General features: G+C 46.8%; 1 protein-coding gene across 1 annotated transcript in view; it reads left to right on the top strand.

Moving 5' to 3' along the window:
• LOC128820816 (serine protease 55-like) overlaps positions 1–18,203 on the top strand; it is a 34,061-nt gene extending 15,858 nt beyond the window's left edge. Inside the window, exon 5 of the mRNA XM_054001623.1 lies at positions 17,477–18,203. Within this exon, the coding sequence (XP_053857598.1) occupies positions 17,477–17,482 (6 nt within the window). The 3' untranslated portion in view covers positions 17,483–18,203. The remainder of the gene's footprint in view (positions 1–17,476) is intronic.
• The last annotated feature ends 299 nt before the right edge of the window (positions 18,204–18,502 follow it).

The raw sequence follows: 18,502 nt of genomic DNA, 5'->3' as shown, positions 1-18,502 counted from the left end.
TGTGGCATCTGAAGGTGCTGATCCCCTTCAAAAGTTGAAACCCAGAGGAAGAGATTTGCTCACTCATGATCATTAGTTGCTGTAGGATAGTTCTGGGATTTTGAATCTTACAGATTAGCTGGACTAATTTATTTTAGTCTAATTTTTTTTTTAATTTTTTTTTTTTTTTTTTTTTTTTAGTTTTTTTGGTTTTTTTGTTTTTACTAAGAGCACCCACAGAGAGCTCAGCCCCTGCTCAGGTGCTGTCAAACTTCTGGGACAGAATCACTGAGGCACTGGAAGAGGTTGCCCAGAGAAGCTGGGGCTGCCCCTGGATCCCTGGAAGTGTCCAAGGCCAGGTTGGATGGGGCTTGGAGGAACTTGGGATAGTGGAAGGTGTCCTACCCATGGCAGTGCTTGGGATGGGATTTAAGGTTCATTCCAGCCCAAACTATTTTAGGATTTTGTGAAGAGAGAAGTATTTGGGGGCTCTCCAGAAAACGCTGCCTACAAAACCCCCTCAGTCTTATAAATAATCAAAATTAATCCCTTGCAAGTCAATGGTAAAGCAAAAGGAAAAAGATTTTTTCCCCACACTATTAGAGGTTTTTTTAACTGAATTTCTGAGTTAAAAGAAACACACCTACACATGGTCCTTTATTGATCTCCAGCATTCCAGATATGTTCTGCTGTTCACAAGGAGGTTTCAGCTTTTCTTGGAAGTGATGGGGAAGGAGAGAGGCAGCAAAGTCCCCTTCATGTCCCACCTTTGCATAAAAGCACCTGCAATTTGCAGCAATGATAAAAACCAGTGAATGTGCAATGGGACAGAACCTCACAAATTGGTTTTAATTACCTTGATATTTTCTGGCTAGCTGACAGAGAAGCCTTGTAAATGAGAATTAATTCATTTACCTTAAGCTAATGCAAACCCATCTTGGCATAAAAGTCAGGCTTTATTTTCTGTGTTATCTGAGCAGAAAATAATGCTTAATTATTATTAGTTCTGAGTAATGCTTATGAAAATTGCTCCACATTAATTTCACATGGCTGACTGGCTAATGGATGCATAAGGGTCTTGTAACCCTTTGCAAAAAGACTAATAAGAGCTAAAAACAAGGGGAATATATTACTTTAACAGCTATTAGTAGCAGACAGTATCTGCTGGCATTAATACCTATATTTATTTTCCTTTCTATTAATAATATATCAACAGATTCTGGAAGCCATGGACATCAGGAAATATTTCCTAATGTTGCAATCTCTTCAGCTGTGGAATTGTTTCCCCCAGAGGAAATGAGAGAAGTCCTCCTGCTTAAATTATTTTAATGTAGGGGTTGTATAAAGCACTTTTGTCTCCAGCACACGGCAGGGAAAAAGCCTGGGCTTACAGGGGCCTGCAAAATGACCCAGTAGGTCTTTTCCATCAGAAGCATTTGCAAATTGATCATGGTCTGTGCTAAATGAAGGCAGGGCACTGCTGCTCTGGGCTTTGATTCATCCTGCTCTTTATTTATTCAATGGATTTGGGGATAAGTTTGTGCTTGGTGCCTCAATTTCCCTGCTTGTAAATTGAGAGCATGAAAGAGGCTCGCTTTCCTATGTGGAGCATCACTTCTGCAAGTTCAGACCAGCAAAGAAACAAACAGGAAAAGCCTTTCCCTCTTTATTTAAAGCATCATAAAACTCAGTAAAGTGAATTCATCTCTGTTATTTCTTCCACTATTCAATAATTAGGGTGAGAAAGGACATGTCTGTATGTCTGTTTAACATTTCCAGGCTGCAATTAGATCTGATGAAAACATCTTGATGCCGTGTTCTTTTCTGAGGGTATTTGGGTTTTCAGGGAGCATTCTGATTGTGGATTTGACAGGAATATTTTGGAGTCACTCAAAATCAAAATGCAGCTGTTCATTGGGACACGTTATTTTTTTTAGCTTTCCAGCATTGGTGTAAGTGTTCATTATGTTATAATATTCTGTATTTGTAGAATCCCAAAATGGTTTGGGTTGGAAGGGACCTTAAAGATCACCTAATTCCACCCTGTGCCATGGGCAGGGACACCTTCCACTATCCCAGATTGCTCCAAGCCCTGTCCATCCTGGCCTGGGACACTTCCAGGGATCCAGGGGCAGTCACAGCTTCTCTTTTGGGTTTAGAACATTAAAATGAAGTATTTCCAGGCTGAAGGATCTCAATGTTTATGCTTTAGTCTGTAGCTGGCAAACTTCAATTTTTGTCCTAATTTACAGCTCATTTCTTATGGCCCCTCCCTTCTTTCCAGAGACAGATTTTGTTTGCAGCACTACACCTTTAGCAGCAAATAAACAGGATATGGAAATGCTTAGAGACCTGGGAAAACATCTGTAAGAGGATTCGGGGAGGGGGGGGGAATAGGAGGATATGAGTACTCAAGCAGAGAAAAGAGGTGGTCAGGAGCTGCTTGCACGTTTTGCTGAGGAGATAAGAAGAAAAGCTCCCGTGAGCATTGAAGGCAGCAATTTAAAAGCCAATACATCAAAGTAATTTTGGCTTAGTTCTGCAGAGATTAAGGGCTTTGTGTCTCCACGTGTTTCCCCGTCTGCCCAATCCCAGCTGGCATTCGCACGCCAGCTGGAGCAGGGAGCTGGGAGAGGTGAAGATGATGATGTTTGTGCAAATTTGGCAGCAAGAGCTGGTGGAGGTGAGGGGTGGGGAGGGCTCCAAGCACATTTGTGTGGCTCCTCCTCAGAGAAGGAAGGTGGGAAAAGCAGCAATCCCTGGTCACAGGTAACTGCTGCTGGAGAAATCCAGCCTTTACTCGTCCTCCTGGTGGAAGGTGTCCCTGCCCATGGGATGAGCCTTAGGGTCCCTTCCAACCCCAAATATTCCATGATTCTGTGATTCAAAGGGAGTGATCCCATACCTCTCACCCAGCTCCTTCTCAGTACATGTCACCTGGGGGATCTGAAGACAAAGCAACTGTCCTTGTAGGGGACTGAGGTTTCCCATTTTCTCCTTTCCCAGCCTGGATTTCTTCACAGGGGTAAAACACAATGAAAAGCCCAGGTTGGTTTTCTCCTGCTCCCCTCAGCACCCCGAGCACCTCTTTGTCCCTCTGAGGAGAAGGCAGAGGGCAGACATGGCTCTGACTGTGACCACTGCCATCCATTTGTCACTCCTTATGCACTACATGGAGTGAAATGTGATTTTTATTGATGATAATGTAAGATTTGAGGTGGAGACTGGAGGCTGCACAGGACCAGAACCTATTCCCACAATTCCCAGCACTTTCACTTATGACTTTCATGCCATTTTTCAGAGTGAGGGCTCTGTTTATCCTTGGGATAAACATGGGAATAATTAAAGAGCAGGGGTGTCCCTTGGGATGCACCAGTGGTGAGAGTGATTAATCAATGATGCTGACTGAAGGTGGCTCTGGGACAGAAAACACCACTGACAATATTAAACTCCTTGATTTGTTGAAAAAAAAAACAACCTGGTGAACATTTCTGGTGTCAGGCTGAAGAGACTCAGGGACACTTTCCACCATCCCAGGTGGCTCCATGCCCTGTCCAAACTGGCTGGAACACTTCCAGGGATGGGGCAGCCACAGCATTTCTGGGCAACAAGAGGAGCAGCTTGGCCACCTCTGGGCAGAGCCCCGTCCTTCACTGTTCTGTCACTGGTCACGGCTCCTGGTGGTTAATAGGGTTTGTAAAATGGCAGCAACTGAGCCCACAACACCCTGCAGCACCAGGAAACATCCTCTTTTTGGGTATTTCCAACTATCTGCTTCCCATATCCTTTTATGGGGGGTGTCTTGTGCTCTCTAACAATTCTTGTATTCACAGCTCTCCCATGGTGACTCACTGCTCTGAGGGCTTTTACATATGGAATTCCCTTTGTTCCCACAGACCAAACCACTGAAATGATTTGCCAAAGTGCATTTGGCTCCTCTGCTGCGAAGTTTGGGCTTCAACACAACGCTGGAACGTAAAATTTCCTCTTCCTTAAGGTTTTTGAACTTACGTGTCTTCATACCACTTCTGCAGGCATTGACAGCAATGTAAGCAACTCCAGACCTGCCCCGTGTGCCTTGGAAAGTAAAGAGGGGGGAAGGATGATTTAGGCACTGAGTGCAGACACAGCAGTACAGCTCTGCAGCGACCCTTTGAGATCCTAGAAAAAAATCTGGGAGTCGCCTTGGTCTGAGCAGAATCATGGGAAAGGCCAAGGGAAAATTAGGAAGTGATCTGTTAACTGTGAGCACGAGTTTACAAACAGCCCCTGAAACCCAGAAATGCTGGGCCAGTGCTCCATGTATTCCTCCATTCTAAGCTACACTAATAATTTGTCCAGTTTTGCAACTTTTGGCCAGAGGCTCAAGGTGAAAGTGATGCTCTACAGAGCAGAGGGCTTTGTTAGGATGGGAGGGGACCCAAGAATGGGAACAGCTCCCCTGGGAATGGTGGCATTCCCAAGGCTGCCAGAGCTCCAGCAATGTTTGGACAATGCTCTCAGGCGCAGGGTGGGATTCTGGGGATTGTCTTTTGCAGGGTCAGATTTGGACTTGATGGTCCTCGTGGGTCCCTTCCAATTTAGGATATTCTGATTCTAGCAGCGGTGCAGGAGCTTAAGGGACATTTTGGGAGACTCCAGTTTTCTGAGTGCCGCTGTCCCTGCTCAGCTCTGCTCACGGAGGAGGAGCAGGAGTGGGAAGCTGGAGCTGGATGTGTAGAGGAGTCTGAAGATTCCCAAAGTGTTTATTCAGGGTGGGTCCAGTTGATGGTGCCTTGTGACAAGGGAGTTGCTTTGTGGATGGCTGAGTTGCTGTGGCTGCGTTTGCACAGCTGGAATATCCGGATGAAGACTCTGGTGCAGAAGGACCTCACAGCACATCCCAGTTATCACATCCAAGGGGCCAGGGCTGTGGGCTCAGGGTTTGCTGCCACTTGCAGATCCCTCCAGTGCTCCACATTTGAACCCATTTCCCAGAGGATCCTGGCACTCCCCATCCCTCAGGGGAATTTAATTCTCTCCAAAATGTTCCATGTGATGGGAGATCTCTGAGTGTGACCTTGTCCTGTTCTTTTTTGCCTGTTCCTCCTCTGTCAGGAGGAGTCAGATCTTGGCCAGGACCTTCTTGCCCTGTGCACCGGCTCTGCTGGGATGGAATTCACATTCTTTATGCCAACACACATGGCATAAGTCTCTGTCTTAGACTTGTCCCTAAATCTGTGTCAGTGATTTTGCTGTTGCTGGGCAGGGCTCATACAGCATCAAAACTTTCCCTGTTTCTCACCCCACCCCACCAGTGAGGAGGTTGGAAGGGCAAAAGGAACTGGGAGGGGACACAGGTGACCCCAAATGACCACAGGGATATTCTATACCACATAGTGTCATGCTCAGCAGTAAAATCTTGGAGAAAGGAGGAGAAAGGGGGTGTGTTTCAGCCTTTCCATAAGGTTTTAAAATAAAAGAGGAGATATTTAGATGGAATACTGGGAAGGAATTGGTTGTGAGGGTGGGGAGGTCCTGGCACAAGTTGCCCAGAGAAGCTGTGGCTGTCCCTGGATCCCTGGAAGTGTCCAAGGCCAGGTTGGATGGGTCTTGGAGGAACCTGGGATAGAGGAAGGTGTCCGTGCCCATGGCAAGGGGTGAGATGGGCTAAATTTTAAGGTCCCTTCCCACTCAATCCATTATGTAATTCCATGATTCTTGTGCTTCTTTGCTTGCACACAGCTTTGCTTCACTTATTAAATTGCCTTTAGCTTGCCCTGTAGCATTTTTGCCTTTACACTGGACCCCGCACTTCCATTTTCCTGGTATTTTAAATCCCAAACTCAGACACCTTCAAAGACTCATTTTAAAACCACCTCTGCAGGTTGGTCCTCACATAAGCTTGAGGTGACTCTATTTTATTTTCCTTGCTACCAGCACACAGATGTTGGCATTTCACATCTCCCATAACCTAAATGGTACCAAAACCTCTTTTCCACCCCAAGAACCAGCTGGCCCTGTCCTGCCAGACCCATATGGTCACAGTCTCTGTATTAGGGTGGCTGATCCAAACTGCCTCCTGGCAAAGGGCCCTGGCCTGTGTTTGAGTTGGTGTTTGGGTTGGTTTCAGCCACCTCTGCTCTGTGTCAGTGGAAAAATCCTGTACCCACTCATCCCTATTTGATTTCCCAATACAGAGCTCTCTCCTCCAAACCCTGCTTCTTTCCCAGCTCTTCTGCCAGTGATTCCTGCTCTGCAGCCATCCCAAACATCCTCCTACAGCCTGGCAGGCTCACTGGAGTCATGAAGCCATTATTGAAATCCTCCAGTGGCTTTAAAAGATGCATTTTGGCGTTCTGTTTCCCCCACTGTGTCTGGGGGCACCCTGAGTCACTGCTGAAAAGGGTTTGGGCCAACCTGCTGCCAGTCGATTCGGGAAGGGGCTGCATCCCAAACTTCTCAATGCCACCCACGCCCCTGCTCGGCTGCTGGGTTTCAAAGCAATCCACTGCACAATTACAGGCTAACAATACAAAAAGGGGAAGGGAATGGTGCCATCCCACTGTGATCTCATGGAGAAATGCAGAACTGTTCTGTAATAAAGGTAAATCGGTTTCTGCTTCACTGCATAATGAGCCTCAGATGATTTCAGCAGGAGAAATCCCAATTAGACACAGGTGGAAAAGGAGCATCCCATCTCGGGAGCATGTAGGAGAGGATAAGGATTTTTCCTTGTTGTGCTTTGTGGTTAAACTGAAGCTTTTGCATTTTGTGAAAAGCATCCTGAAATATCCAGGCATGATGCTGTGAAGCAGAATCCCAACCTTCTTACCCCTTCCTGTCATCTGCTGCAGTTTTGGCCAGAGACTCAAGGTGAAAGTGATGCTCTACAGAGCAGAGGGCTTTGTTAGGATGGGAGGGGACCCAAGAATGGGAACACCTCCCCCTGGGAATGATGACATTCCCAAGGCTGCCAGAGCTTGGTGGAGGAGCATCCCCTTCCACCCCAGGCATGATCCAAGGCACAAGTCCATGGGCTGTTGGTGGGAGTCACTGTGGGAGCTGCTCTGCATCTTTTAAATAAATATTTGCAAGGATAAAAGGGTAAGAGACAAAGAATCACAGAATTTTATGGATCGGAAAAGACCTCCATGGATCGAGTCCATCCTGTATCCAATCCCCACCTTGTCACCAGCCCAGAGCTGAGTGCCACATCCAGTCATTCCTTGGACACCTCCAGGGAAGGGGACTTCACCACTTCCCTGGGAAGCCCCTCCAATGCCTGACAGCCCTTTCCATGGAGAAATTCCTCCTGATGTCCTACTTAAACCTCCCCTGGCACAGCTTGAGGCCATTTCCTCTCCTCCTCTCCCTGTTCCCTGGCAGCAGAGCCCGACACCCCCCGGCTGCCCCCTCCTGTCAGGAGTTGTGCAGAGCCAGAAGGTCCCCCCTGAGCCTCCTTTTCTCCAGGCTGAGCCCCTTTCCCAGCTCCCTCAGCCCCTCCTGGTGCTCCAGCCCCTTCCCCAGCTCCATTCCCTTCCCTGGACACTTTCCAGCCCCTCAGTGTCCTTCTGGCAGTGAGGGGCTGTAAAACTGTAAAACAATTTTTGAAGAATTCTGCAAAGTCCCAAAGTAAATGCAGGAGTGAAGGGGAAGCAAAGGCACCTCCTGGTCCAGCCTGACGCAGAGCCCAGACAGGGCTGTAGGAATCCCAGATGTGCCACTTGTAGGTGCATTATGTCAGTAAACAATGGTGCCAACAATGGAGGCAACCTGACAAAGCCAAGTGACCCAGTTTGGCCATCTCCAGGCTTTTAAAAGCTCTCCCTTCCCCATATGGGTGCCCTCAATCCAACTGCCTCCTGCAAAATTCTGGATTGGTGGATAGTGTGGTGTCCTACAATGGATCCTACCCAAGGATTTCATCAGCTGAGTCTGAGTCCCGGCTAGGGATGCTCCAATGGCTCAGCTACCAGGAAAATATTATTTTATCCTTATAATCTCTTAAAATTTTCCCCTGGGCATCATCCACTTACAAAGTCTGGAGACATAAAACTGGGCCAAACAGCCGCAGTTTGGATGGATCTGACTCTGGGCACTCCTTCCTCCAGTTGCCACTTAGGCAGAGAAATGAAATGTTATGAAAACAAGACAAATTTTTTAAACGTGCCTTCTAAATTTTGGATCTTTATCAGCCAGGTAAAGTGGCAAAGTTTGAGCAACATGAGATGGAAATGGGGAAACTGTGACCAGTCATAAACTGGGCATGTTGGATTTTCATGGAATTGTGAAATACCAGAATGGCCCGGGTTGGAAGGGACATTAAAGCCCACCCCATTCCGACCCCCTGCCTTGGGCAGGGACACCTTCCACTGTCTCAGGTTACTCCAAGCCCCAGTGTCCAGCCTGGCCTTGGACACTTCCACGGATCCAGGGGCAGCCACGGCTTCTCTGGGCATTCTTTGCCAGGGCCTCACCACCCTCACAGAGAAGAATTCCTTCGCAACATCCCATCTATTCCTCTGGCAGTAGGAAGCCATTCCCCCTTGTCCTGGCACTCCAGGCCATCATCAAAAAAAAAAGAAACTCATCACATAGTTTTGCCATCTGTGTAGCACAAAAATGAAATATTAAATATTAAAATATTATTCTGCTATTAGCTTATTAAGATTTTAAATCCTTCAGCAAGATGCCCAAGCAGTGAAGAGTGGGGCACACTTTAAATATCAAATCACTTTTTTACTTTTCTAAGCATAAGTTGAATTCTTTTATAGGCTGAGCTTAGCTGTGGGTGTTAAGCATAAAAATATGTGGTGCTAATGATGCTACTGGATATCTCACAAAAAATTGAAGTTTTAAAGCAGAAAAAGATAAAACAGCTCTTTCTTTTCTCCCTTCTCTTTCATGGATTTTTCTAAAAACTTTCCTCCCCGTTGGGAAATGGAAAATAAACTGTGTTTTCTCATGTGCTTTACCCAGCACATTTCTAACACAAACAATGCTGAGATGTCGCAGTAGAACAGAAATTAAATGGGGTTTCTTTCTGCAAATTCACAGAAAAAAAAAGGGAGTTTCTCAACTTCTTCCCTTTTAAAACTTGTTTTCAGAAAGAATGTATATTAATTTTTTATATACTGACATATTTACGTGCATAGATTCAAGAGAGGTGAAATTACAGTTTTCCTGTTTCAGTCCTGATTGTAATTGAAAAACACAACCCCTAGATGGCAGAAAGTCCCTCTTTTGGGGTGTTTTGGTTTGTTTTAATCTCAAGTGTCAGTATTTATGACACTCAGCCTTATCCAAGATCTCATTCCATGATGTGACATCAGTGGATTTTAAACCTCACCAAAACTGCTTTTACTGATCAAACTGCAAATCTTATGCCAAAATGCATCTCCTTGTCTTCTTATCAGAGAGATCCCGGGGCTTTTTGGTGTCCAGTCCTTCAGTGTAAATCCGAATGAGCTCAGGGCCTAAATACTGGATTATTTGGATGCATTGGTGAAGAGACGGAGACGAGATGGGGGCATTACAGAATTGTTTGCACAGTTTAGTTGATGCAATTATTGGATTAGGGGGTAAAAATTGATTCCCTAAAGTTCAAAATCCAGGTTAAGGAGGTCTCATGGTTGTTTTTTATTATCCATGGAGTGAGAAAAGTGATTAATTCCCCCTTCTTGGGACATCCACTTTGTTCAAGGACCACTGCTGCTGCTGCACTCCTGTAGCGTCATGCCTTCCTTTGCTGCAGTTTATGGATTTCCATCCCCATCTGGGGCTGCACAGGCTGGGGATGGAAATCCATAAATTGGATGAAATGGCATGGATGGCAAGCAGGGTGTTCACATGTTACTGGAAAAAGGGTCGGGCCACTGAGAGGGAAAAAAGGCTTTTATTTATATGCCTGCCTGAGGTGTCACAGCCAAAATATACCTTGTCCATCCTTTCTTCTGGCTCTGGGTAACAGACAGGGCTTTTCTTTGCTCATTTCTACCTCTTTGTGTTTTTAATTCTCTTCTCCCACCTCTGTTCTCAGCCAAGGCTTTCTTGACCTTGGTCCAAAATGTGCTCTTCTAATGCTGATGTAAATTTTCAAGATTTGTGACCATCCCGTACCCTCTGGCAGCATGTCCTACACCCACAGGTTGCATTAAATTCATTAAATCCACGGGGAATTCATTAAAGCCATGGGGAAATCTGAAGGATATGAGGCGAAAAAAAAGGAGTCTACCAGTAAAATGGAGCACATGAATGCAGGAAGCCAAGGACCAAAACCTTGATTATAGCTTATCACTGACCAAAGAACCTAGGATAATCCTTGATATTAATTAGTGAGAAGTCTGTGGTCAATCAAGGATTGGAGAGGTGAATAAATAATGGGAAAAGCTCATAAGGCAGAATATAAAGGAAGAATATAATGACTGAATGACTTCACTGATGAGTGCATCCAGTCTCTTCCAAGTGGTGAGTGTGGTCAGGGTGCCTTTGTAAAGGCTGGATTATTTGTTATTCCTTGAAATAACAATAAATCCCTAGCTTTGATGGCCAGAAAGGACCTAAAATCATGTATCTGAGTTCCTCTGTAGGTCCACGTCTGGGGTTTCATGCCCATCTCTCTCCTTCTCTGTAAGCCAGCCTGGGGAAACAGGATCAGGCTCACTTCAGCAAAACCACAGCTCCAGGACAGGAATTCCCTGGGCTCTGTCCTAGGAAGGTGCATTTCCCAAGGTGGATGACTTGGATGCCACAACTCATCTCACTTGCCTCTAAGTGTTTATGTCTTTGTTATCAGCTCAGGTCTTTAGCCTCTTACAGTGCCTATGGATCTCTGGCAAATATTCCCAGGCAGTGATTCACCTCCCCATAAATCAGAGACCTCCCTGTGGTCTGATGAGTCACTTCACTGACTGTCTGCTTGGGTTTCTGTGGGATAAACACCCACCTGGGACATGGATGTCTATGCCACAGGTGTGTGATTCAGCTGCCCACACAGGATGTGGGCACTTGGTGACTTCTGAGCTGCCTTGAAGTACCTGAGACAACTGTATCGCCTGAAAAATCTTCCCAGAAGATTGGTTGTACAAGTTACTTAGGATGCTTTCCTTGTTGCACTGATGTTTCTCAGCCAGGAAAGCTCCATCACTATTTGCAAGTTGCTGGGAGAGAGGGGGAGAAGCTGCGATGAGGTTTTTGGGATGAGGTTTCAGCTAGTCCCCAGTGGGAATCTCTGACATTGTGCTAATAAAATCCAGAAGTCATTCAGAAATCAAAATATGATCCTGAAGGAATCAAAATGCCTTAAGCTGAAAGAGGTGAAGGGATAGAGGGAAACACCCATGAATATGGCAAATCCCAGTGCAGGAGCTGACTTCCATGTGGAGTCAAGATGCCCCTGGAGGGGCCAGAATGTGTTTCCCTTCATCCTAGAGATGTAAAAAATCTTTATAAATTCTGACAAGGAGGGGAAAATGTAATTTCCAACCCAACATAATCCTCTGCCCTTCTCCCTGAGGGTTTTGGGGATGCTCAAACCAAAAAGGACAATTTCGTGCCCTCAGCAAGCCTGTTAGTCCTCAAACCTGGATCTTCATACCTCTGCAAAGTCAAATACCCCAAAAACTGCTGAGTCCTTGGCTGGGGAGTTATCAAGCAGCAGTGGGGATCACCAGGGGCCAATTAAAAGGTAAAACAAACCATAATCAGGACTTGCACCAAAATATCTCCGTGCAGCTGGCACCAAGAGCAGGTGGTTTGCTGCAAATTTGGGTCCTTTTCAGCTCCCAAAACCTGCAGGCAGGTAAGCAACCATTCCTGGATGTTGCTGTTCCCTGGGAATAATGTCCCTGTAGGTGGGAGCAGTGGCCACGCTGCTGCATCTATCCAGGGGCAAAATGGGAACCATCCAACGGTGGTGGCAAAAGGTTTGTTGTGTCCTGTTGTGCCCCCTGGGAAGGGACACTGAGCCACGTGAGGACAGGTCTCATCCCATGGGAAAGGATTTTGGGAAGGAATGAGGTCAGGAGCAGCAGGATCAGGCCCAGCATCTCATCCATAGCTCCGTGGTTTGGCACTTTCATCCCAACAGGCTCCTGCCTGGGGATTTGGAGAATACTGCGGAGATGGGGAAAGGAAGGAATAGAGTTTCACCTTTTATTCTTTTATCACGGCAACAATGCGTGGTGGGGGAAAAAAAAAATTAAAAAAAAAGAAGAAGAAGAAGTTGTAAATGGCAGAATTAACAATAATACAACCCCCCCCCCGTCCCCATCCCTCCCCCTTCTCCCTGTGCCGTCCATTCAGGAGACCGACAATAAACAAGGTCATTTGATTCATTCAGCTCGGGGTGTAAACAAAGCCTTACAATAAACCCCCCCCAACCAGGGCCCCCCTTTTTCTCCAAGAATAGATGTCCCCCCCTCCATGCCGGGGCCCCCCCGCTTGGCTTCTCCTCTCCCATCATCCCTGGACCAGCCCTGCTGCCACTTCCGCAGTCCCCATCCCGGCTCCGTGAGGCCCCGCTTCCTACTTGGTGTGGGAACCTCGGCTTCCCCGGGCAACATCTGCACGGACGGCCCCCACTCTCTCATGCTGGCCTCATCCCGGGATCCTGATCCAGGGACAGAGAGAGAAAAGAAGGGAAAAAAAAATATTCACAGCAAACCAAACCCGACCCAACACTAATGGGATTCGCATCCCCTTCCCAGGCCCATAGGGAGCAGATCCCAAAAGCTGATGGTCAGCTTCCTTTTTTCATAGGCTTTGCTGGGATCCCTGTGGCCGATGGAAAAATAGGTCTGTGTGTGTGTGCACAAGCAATGGGAAGAGGATGGGTTGTGCAAGATGTCCTGTGGTGGGATAAAGCCTGGCATGGGGTCCCAGGGAGTGACACGAGGCTCTGCCACCATCAGGTAAGGTGATCGGAGAATCATGGAATGATCTGGGTGGGAAGGGACATTTAAAGGTCATCCAGTCCCACCCCCTTCCATGGGCAGGGATGTCACCCACCAGATCTGGTTGCTTCAAGCTGGCCTTGAATATTTCCAGAGATGAGAATCAGCACCACTCCAGGTTTGGGAAGTTCTGAGACTTTCTCCACCTCATACCTTGCTTAAAATAATTCTTATGGGGCATTCAGTGGCTGCCAATGACCCACACACCTGGGGATTTATCCCACTGGAATGTCCACCCTGCCACCTGAACAAGCTGGGATGACACTTGTGGGTCCTGCCTGAGGGTTCCTGCCCAAATATGGGGATATTTTGGGTCAGAGGGTTCACCAGAACCTTCCCTAACCTTTGGGGTTCCTGCCAGGGCCTTGCAATGGCTCTGGGATCTGGTGGGATACAGGAAGGAAGATCTCAGCATGCCCACATCACACAGGGGACCCTATCCAGGCTGGACAGGGCTTGGAGCCACCTGGAATGGTGGAAGGTGTCCCTACCCATGGCAGGGGTTGGGATAAGCTTTAAGGTCTCTTCCAACCGAAACCATTCCCTGATTCCTTGTTTTCATGCTTTGATCAAGACAGATGGACATGAGCAATAACTCTTCTGACAGTTTTGCTCCCTGTGTTCCAGCAAACATGGAGTCACTGCTGGATTTAAGCACTGGGAAATCTGGCCCAGCTTTCGCCTCTTGAGTTCACCATAAAATTTCTCTGTGTGACCTCAAACAGCCCAAATCCTCAGAATCTCTTCAGTTTCCTGCTCAAAAGTGCTGCAATAACACTGGGGGCAAAACACCTTCCTGTGCCTCAGTTTCCTCCTTGTTTTTCCCCAGTGCTCAGTTATTTAAATTGCAAATTTGCAGCATCAGGGGTTGTCTCACGATGTTTCCACATCACTTAATACAAGAGAAAACTGCTCATCTTTGATAACTGATCTGATACCACAGCGCTTCCACAACGGTGTCTTGAGCACCATAATAATAATAAAAATAATAAAAAGGGATGAGTTATTCCTTCTCAGGGGAGAAGATTTGTTTTCAGAGATGCTCAAGAGATGAATAATAACAAACAATTCTAATACAAAGCCTGTTTCTTTGCAATTTAATATTTGCAAAACCACAAATCTGACTGTATTTGTACTTTTTGCTTTGTCTACTGGATCCCTTCCACAATTACTTGCAGGGGTAAGAAGTTTATTTTCTTGTACTTCTGGGGAGACAATTCTTTAAAATAAAAACCAGTGAGAGACTGAGCTGCATGAGGGAGAAAAATCGTGGCCAAACCATCATTTGGTACAACAAGAAAACTCAACCAATGGTAATGACCTTTTCTACTTCAATTTTCATCTGCAGAACATAAATGTGTCTTCCAGGCAAGGACAATGCCTCTGTTCCTCCCTCTCCCACACCCTGCTCAAAGACAATTAAAAAATTTCTCATTTCATCTGCATCCTGCATTGCTTTGTCCCCTCTTTCCAGGAGCAGATCCATGACTGGGTGTTCATTTCTGGTAAAAGGGGGGTGGCTTTTCTGGCAGGGAAGTAGTAGATTCCCATCCCTGGAGATGTTAAATTATGGCTGTGGCACTTGGGGACATGGGCCAGAGGTGGGCTTGGCACTGCTGGAGGAATGGTTGGACCCGATGATCTTGGAGGGGTTTTCCAACCTTAGTGATTCCAAGATTCTGAGTTTGTGCTACATGACATTCGAGCATATTTAATCTTCAGAAATCACCAGTTTTTGAAGTCCAACATGGCAAAGTTTTGTCCTGTCAGAGATCAGGAGACTCATGGATTAGCAGACTCTTGGATTAGTATCCCTGTCCAGACACCTGGGGTTCACTTGCGAGCCAAGGGCACCACTAACCCGTGACACCAAGTGCCACATCCACAAGATTCAAATCCCGCCGTGTATGGTGATTCCAACACTTCCCTGGATTATTCCTAATAACCAGTCTAAACCTCCCCTGGTGCAACTTGAGGCTGTTTTTTTCTTGTCCTATCACTTGTTCCTTGGAACAAGACACCGACCCTCATCTGGCTTCACCCTCCTGTCAGGCAGTTGTGGAGAGCCTGCCATGTTTTTTCTCCAGTAGGTTTCTCTGAACTGGATTAGGATCACTGTTGCTCTGATTTTTGGATTTTCAGCCCAGTTTTTCCCTGGGCTTGGCATGTGCCCTTGGGGAATGATGTGGCTCCTCAGGAGGGCAGTGAAAAGGGAGGGAAATTCTCATTTTGAAGCTGTTTGAGAGGATGCATTGGAAGGGCGAAGGAAAACTTCAGCTCAGTCCCTGGGAATTCTTCTCCTGCCAAGAAATCTGCATTGTTGGAAAGAGTCTCCCAGAGGAAGTGATTGAAATATCATTGTGTGAATCATATCTGTAACAAGGCTGGGCTGCAAGAAGCTTTGCTGAACCCTGGGAATAGGTTAAATGACCTAAAAAGACTTTGTTTTTCATGCAGGAACGGCCTCTAGCAGCCCATGTTAAAGGAAGGCTCCTGTTTTTGGAGGTCCACCAAGGCTGGGATGTCCCCCAGAATCACCTGTCCCCAGCTGTGCTGCACAAGGTGCTGGAGTACAGCCCTGGGATGGATTTTCTGCTGTTTAAGGAGGGCTGAGACACCTCGAATGATAACTCTTGTGTGATAAATTCTGCCTGGGGTGTGTTCTGGTGGTGTTTGCTGAGACTCAGGGCGGTTGTGGTCAGACTGGCACCACTGGGGCAATGATGAGGACATGGGGACAAGGGAACATGGGAGGGTGAGGCTGGCTGGTGAGTTTGGGGTCCTGCTCTGGGGATAGTGGCTGGAGCAGAGATGGGAAATGATTTTTGGAAGGAGACATAAGATCTGGAGAGGTGAATTTTATGCTGGGATGAAGAGGATGGATTGAGCCATAGAAAGAATCATCATCCTGTTCACCTCCTGCCATGGGCAGGGACACCTTCCACTATCCCAGCATGATCCAAGCCCTGTCCAGACTGGCCTTGGACACTGCCAGGGATCCAGGGGCAGCCACAGCTGCTCTGGGCACCCTGTGCCAGGGCCTCTCCACCCTCACAGCCAAAAATTCCTTCCCAATATCCCATCCATCCCTGCCCTCTGGCAGTGGGAAGCCATTCCCTGTGTCCTGTACCTCCATCCCTTGTCCCAAGTCCCTCTCCAGCTCTCCTGGAGCCCCTTTAGGCCCTGGAAGGGGCTCTGAGGTCTCCCTGGATCCTTCTCTTCTCCAGGTGAACACCCCCAGCTCTCTCAGCCTGGCTCCAGAGCAGAGGGGCTCCAGCCCTTGGAGCATCTCCGTGGCCTCCTCTGAACTGTTTCCACCAGCTCCACATGCTCCCCATCCCCATCCCTACACACTGTTCCAGGACAGAGCTGCAGATTGTTACAGTCCCTCTGGTCAGCAGCTCCCAGCTCCTGTAATCCCTTGTTATTCCAACCTTGACCATGCACTCCACATATCCCTCATCCTTCTGCTCAGATCTTTCTCAGAAGATCTGTCTGTCATCCCCTGCTTGAAGTTCAAATTCATCATCCTTTGCCTTCAGAGCCCTGCACGACACTGCCCCTTTCCTGCTCATTCTTCCTCTTCCTTCCTTCCATACAAGTGGAAAATGCCCTCTCTGAGCTCAGAGCTGCTGACAACATCTTTTTTGAGGGAAAGAGGCCTCAAGTCTAGGAAACAACCACCAGCCTCTGCAGGCCCCTCATGTGCAATTTGGACAGTGGTGTTGGCTTGAGTGAGAGCTGAGCAAAAAAAAAATTAAAAAAAAGTTTATTTGTCCCATTGTTCGCAGGAATTATTAAACACACACAGCATGGAACAGTGTGAATCCCTGGGCAAATGCAGTCACTGACAGGTGTTGCATGCCATTGTTACCAGGGCTGGCACAAATCTGTGCCAGGTTTGGAATGTTAAATATAGGGAATGGGATGAGCTGTTCGTGTTTTCCTCAGTAGGAGTGAGTTGGAGCAGGCAGTGAGGATGTTTGGCAAGACAAAGCAACTACAGAAAATAATATATATTCGTTAAATGCACCTAAAAAGCAGCAGTTCTGACAGTTTGTGCAGAATGGTTTGGGTTGGAAGGGGCCCTAAAGATCCTCTTGTTCCAATCCCTCCTTCCTTTAGGCAGACAAGAAACTTTGTAATGTATTGTGATATATTGTAATACATTCAGTATTTTCCTCATGGAAATGTCAACTGTTTCAGCAGCTTCAGGAAAGGTGAATTCAGATTTTCAGCTCCTTGGAACAAACTGCCTTTTTCAGTCTGTGTACATAAGAGGATGAGCTGTAAGGTCCTTTCCCAAGCCAAACCACTCTAGGATTCCATGAATGGAGGAGTTTGTGGTGCTGTCTGTGGTTGGGAGAAGGGCTTGGGAGGGACGCCAGGCTACGTTTGACATGGAGAGGTTGGGCTTTCCTGGTGCTGTCCAGGGAGATGTTGAAAACTAAAGGGTCTGGGCAATGTAGGCCTTCACATGCTGTGCAATTTAATCCTCTGGTTAAAGGTTTTACAGATATCAATCAGTGCTCAATATCCTCAATTTCTGTTTTTTTCCCCAGAATTGAGCCTCGGGAGGCTGAGGAGCTGCATTGCGCTGCTGGTGTCTTGCTGTGGATGGGCAAGCTTGGATGTCTCACCAGGAATGATGGGCTGGTCTATTTAAAATGGAAATTTGGGGCCTTCCAGCCTTGGATTCTTGAGGAAACCTCCTGACCTGAGGTAGCACCTTTCTACCTGTCAGGTCTGGGAGGGGACCGACCCCAAAAGCTTGGAGAAGCTTTGCCACTGACCTTGTGAGCCCATGAGCTTGACAGTGGCCAAGAAGACAAATTCACCTTCATTCAGATCAACTGAGTGCTGTGTTTACAAAAAGTTAAAAAAAAAAAAAAAATTGGCAGGCTGTGTCTGCCCAAAGTCTGAATGAATAGAAACTCCAAAGGAAGCACCTGCTGCTAAAGGAAATCCAGGACAAGTTTTATTATCCTTTTTCACAGGTCTATTCAGGACTACATTAGGGGTTTCCTCTTTCCTTTTCTGGTACTTCACACTCATTCACAACAAAAAAACATATTGTGCTTATGAATTATATTCCAGAGAATATGGCTGGAGCTTATAAAGGCCCTGGCCAAAGAACTTTATTTTTAACCTTGCTCCCTTGCGGATTAATTTCTCAAATGAAAGCTTTGCAATTGTTTGGGGTTATTTTTCTCTCTTCTTCTTGGATGGGGCACAAGGGCAAATCCTGCCTGCTCTGTGTTAAGAAAAAATGCCTCTCAAGGAACAAGGAGCAAAGGAGGTGAGATAGGCTTTCCATGGAGCTCAACTATGAAGAAAAAAGATATAAAATATTGCTGCAATCCCTCCTAAACCTGTGTTACCCACCTATAAATGATGCAGTGGCCACTTTGGTGCATAGAGAAGCTGAGGGAAGCTTTTTCCATTCCTAATGGAAAGGGAGAGTGAAAGTCCCTTTGGTTGCTGGAAGAGCAACTTTTGGGGTTGATCCTGAGACCGTGATGGGGGACCAGGAGGCACTGAGGAGTTTGCTGGTCAAACACAGCTGCTCAGCTCAACATCTCCCAGCT

The sequence above is a fragment of the Vidua macroura genome, chromosome 31 (assembly GCF_024509145.1).
Source record: "Vidua macroura isolate BioBank_ID:100142 chromosome 31, ASM2450914v1, whole genome shotgun sequence".
NCBI classification, from domain to species: Eukaryota; Metazoa; Chordata; class Aves; order Passeriformes; family Viduidae; genus Vidua; species Vidua macroura.
This window is presented reverse-complemented; position numbering and strand designations above follow the sequence as displayed.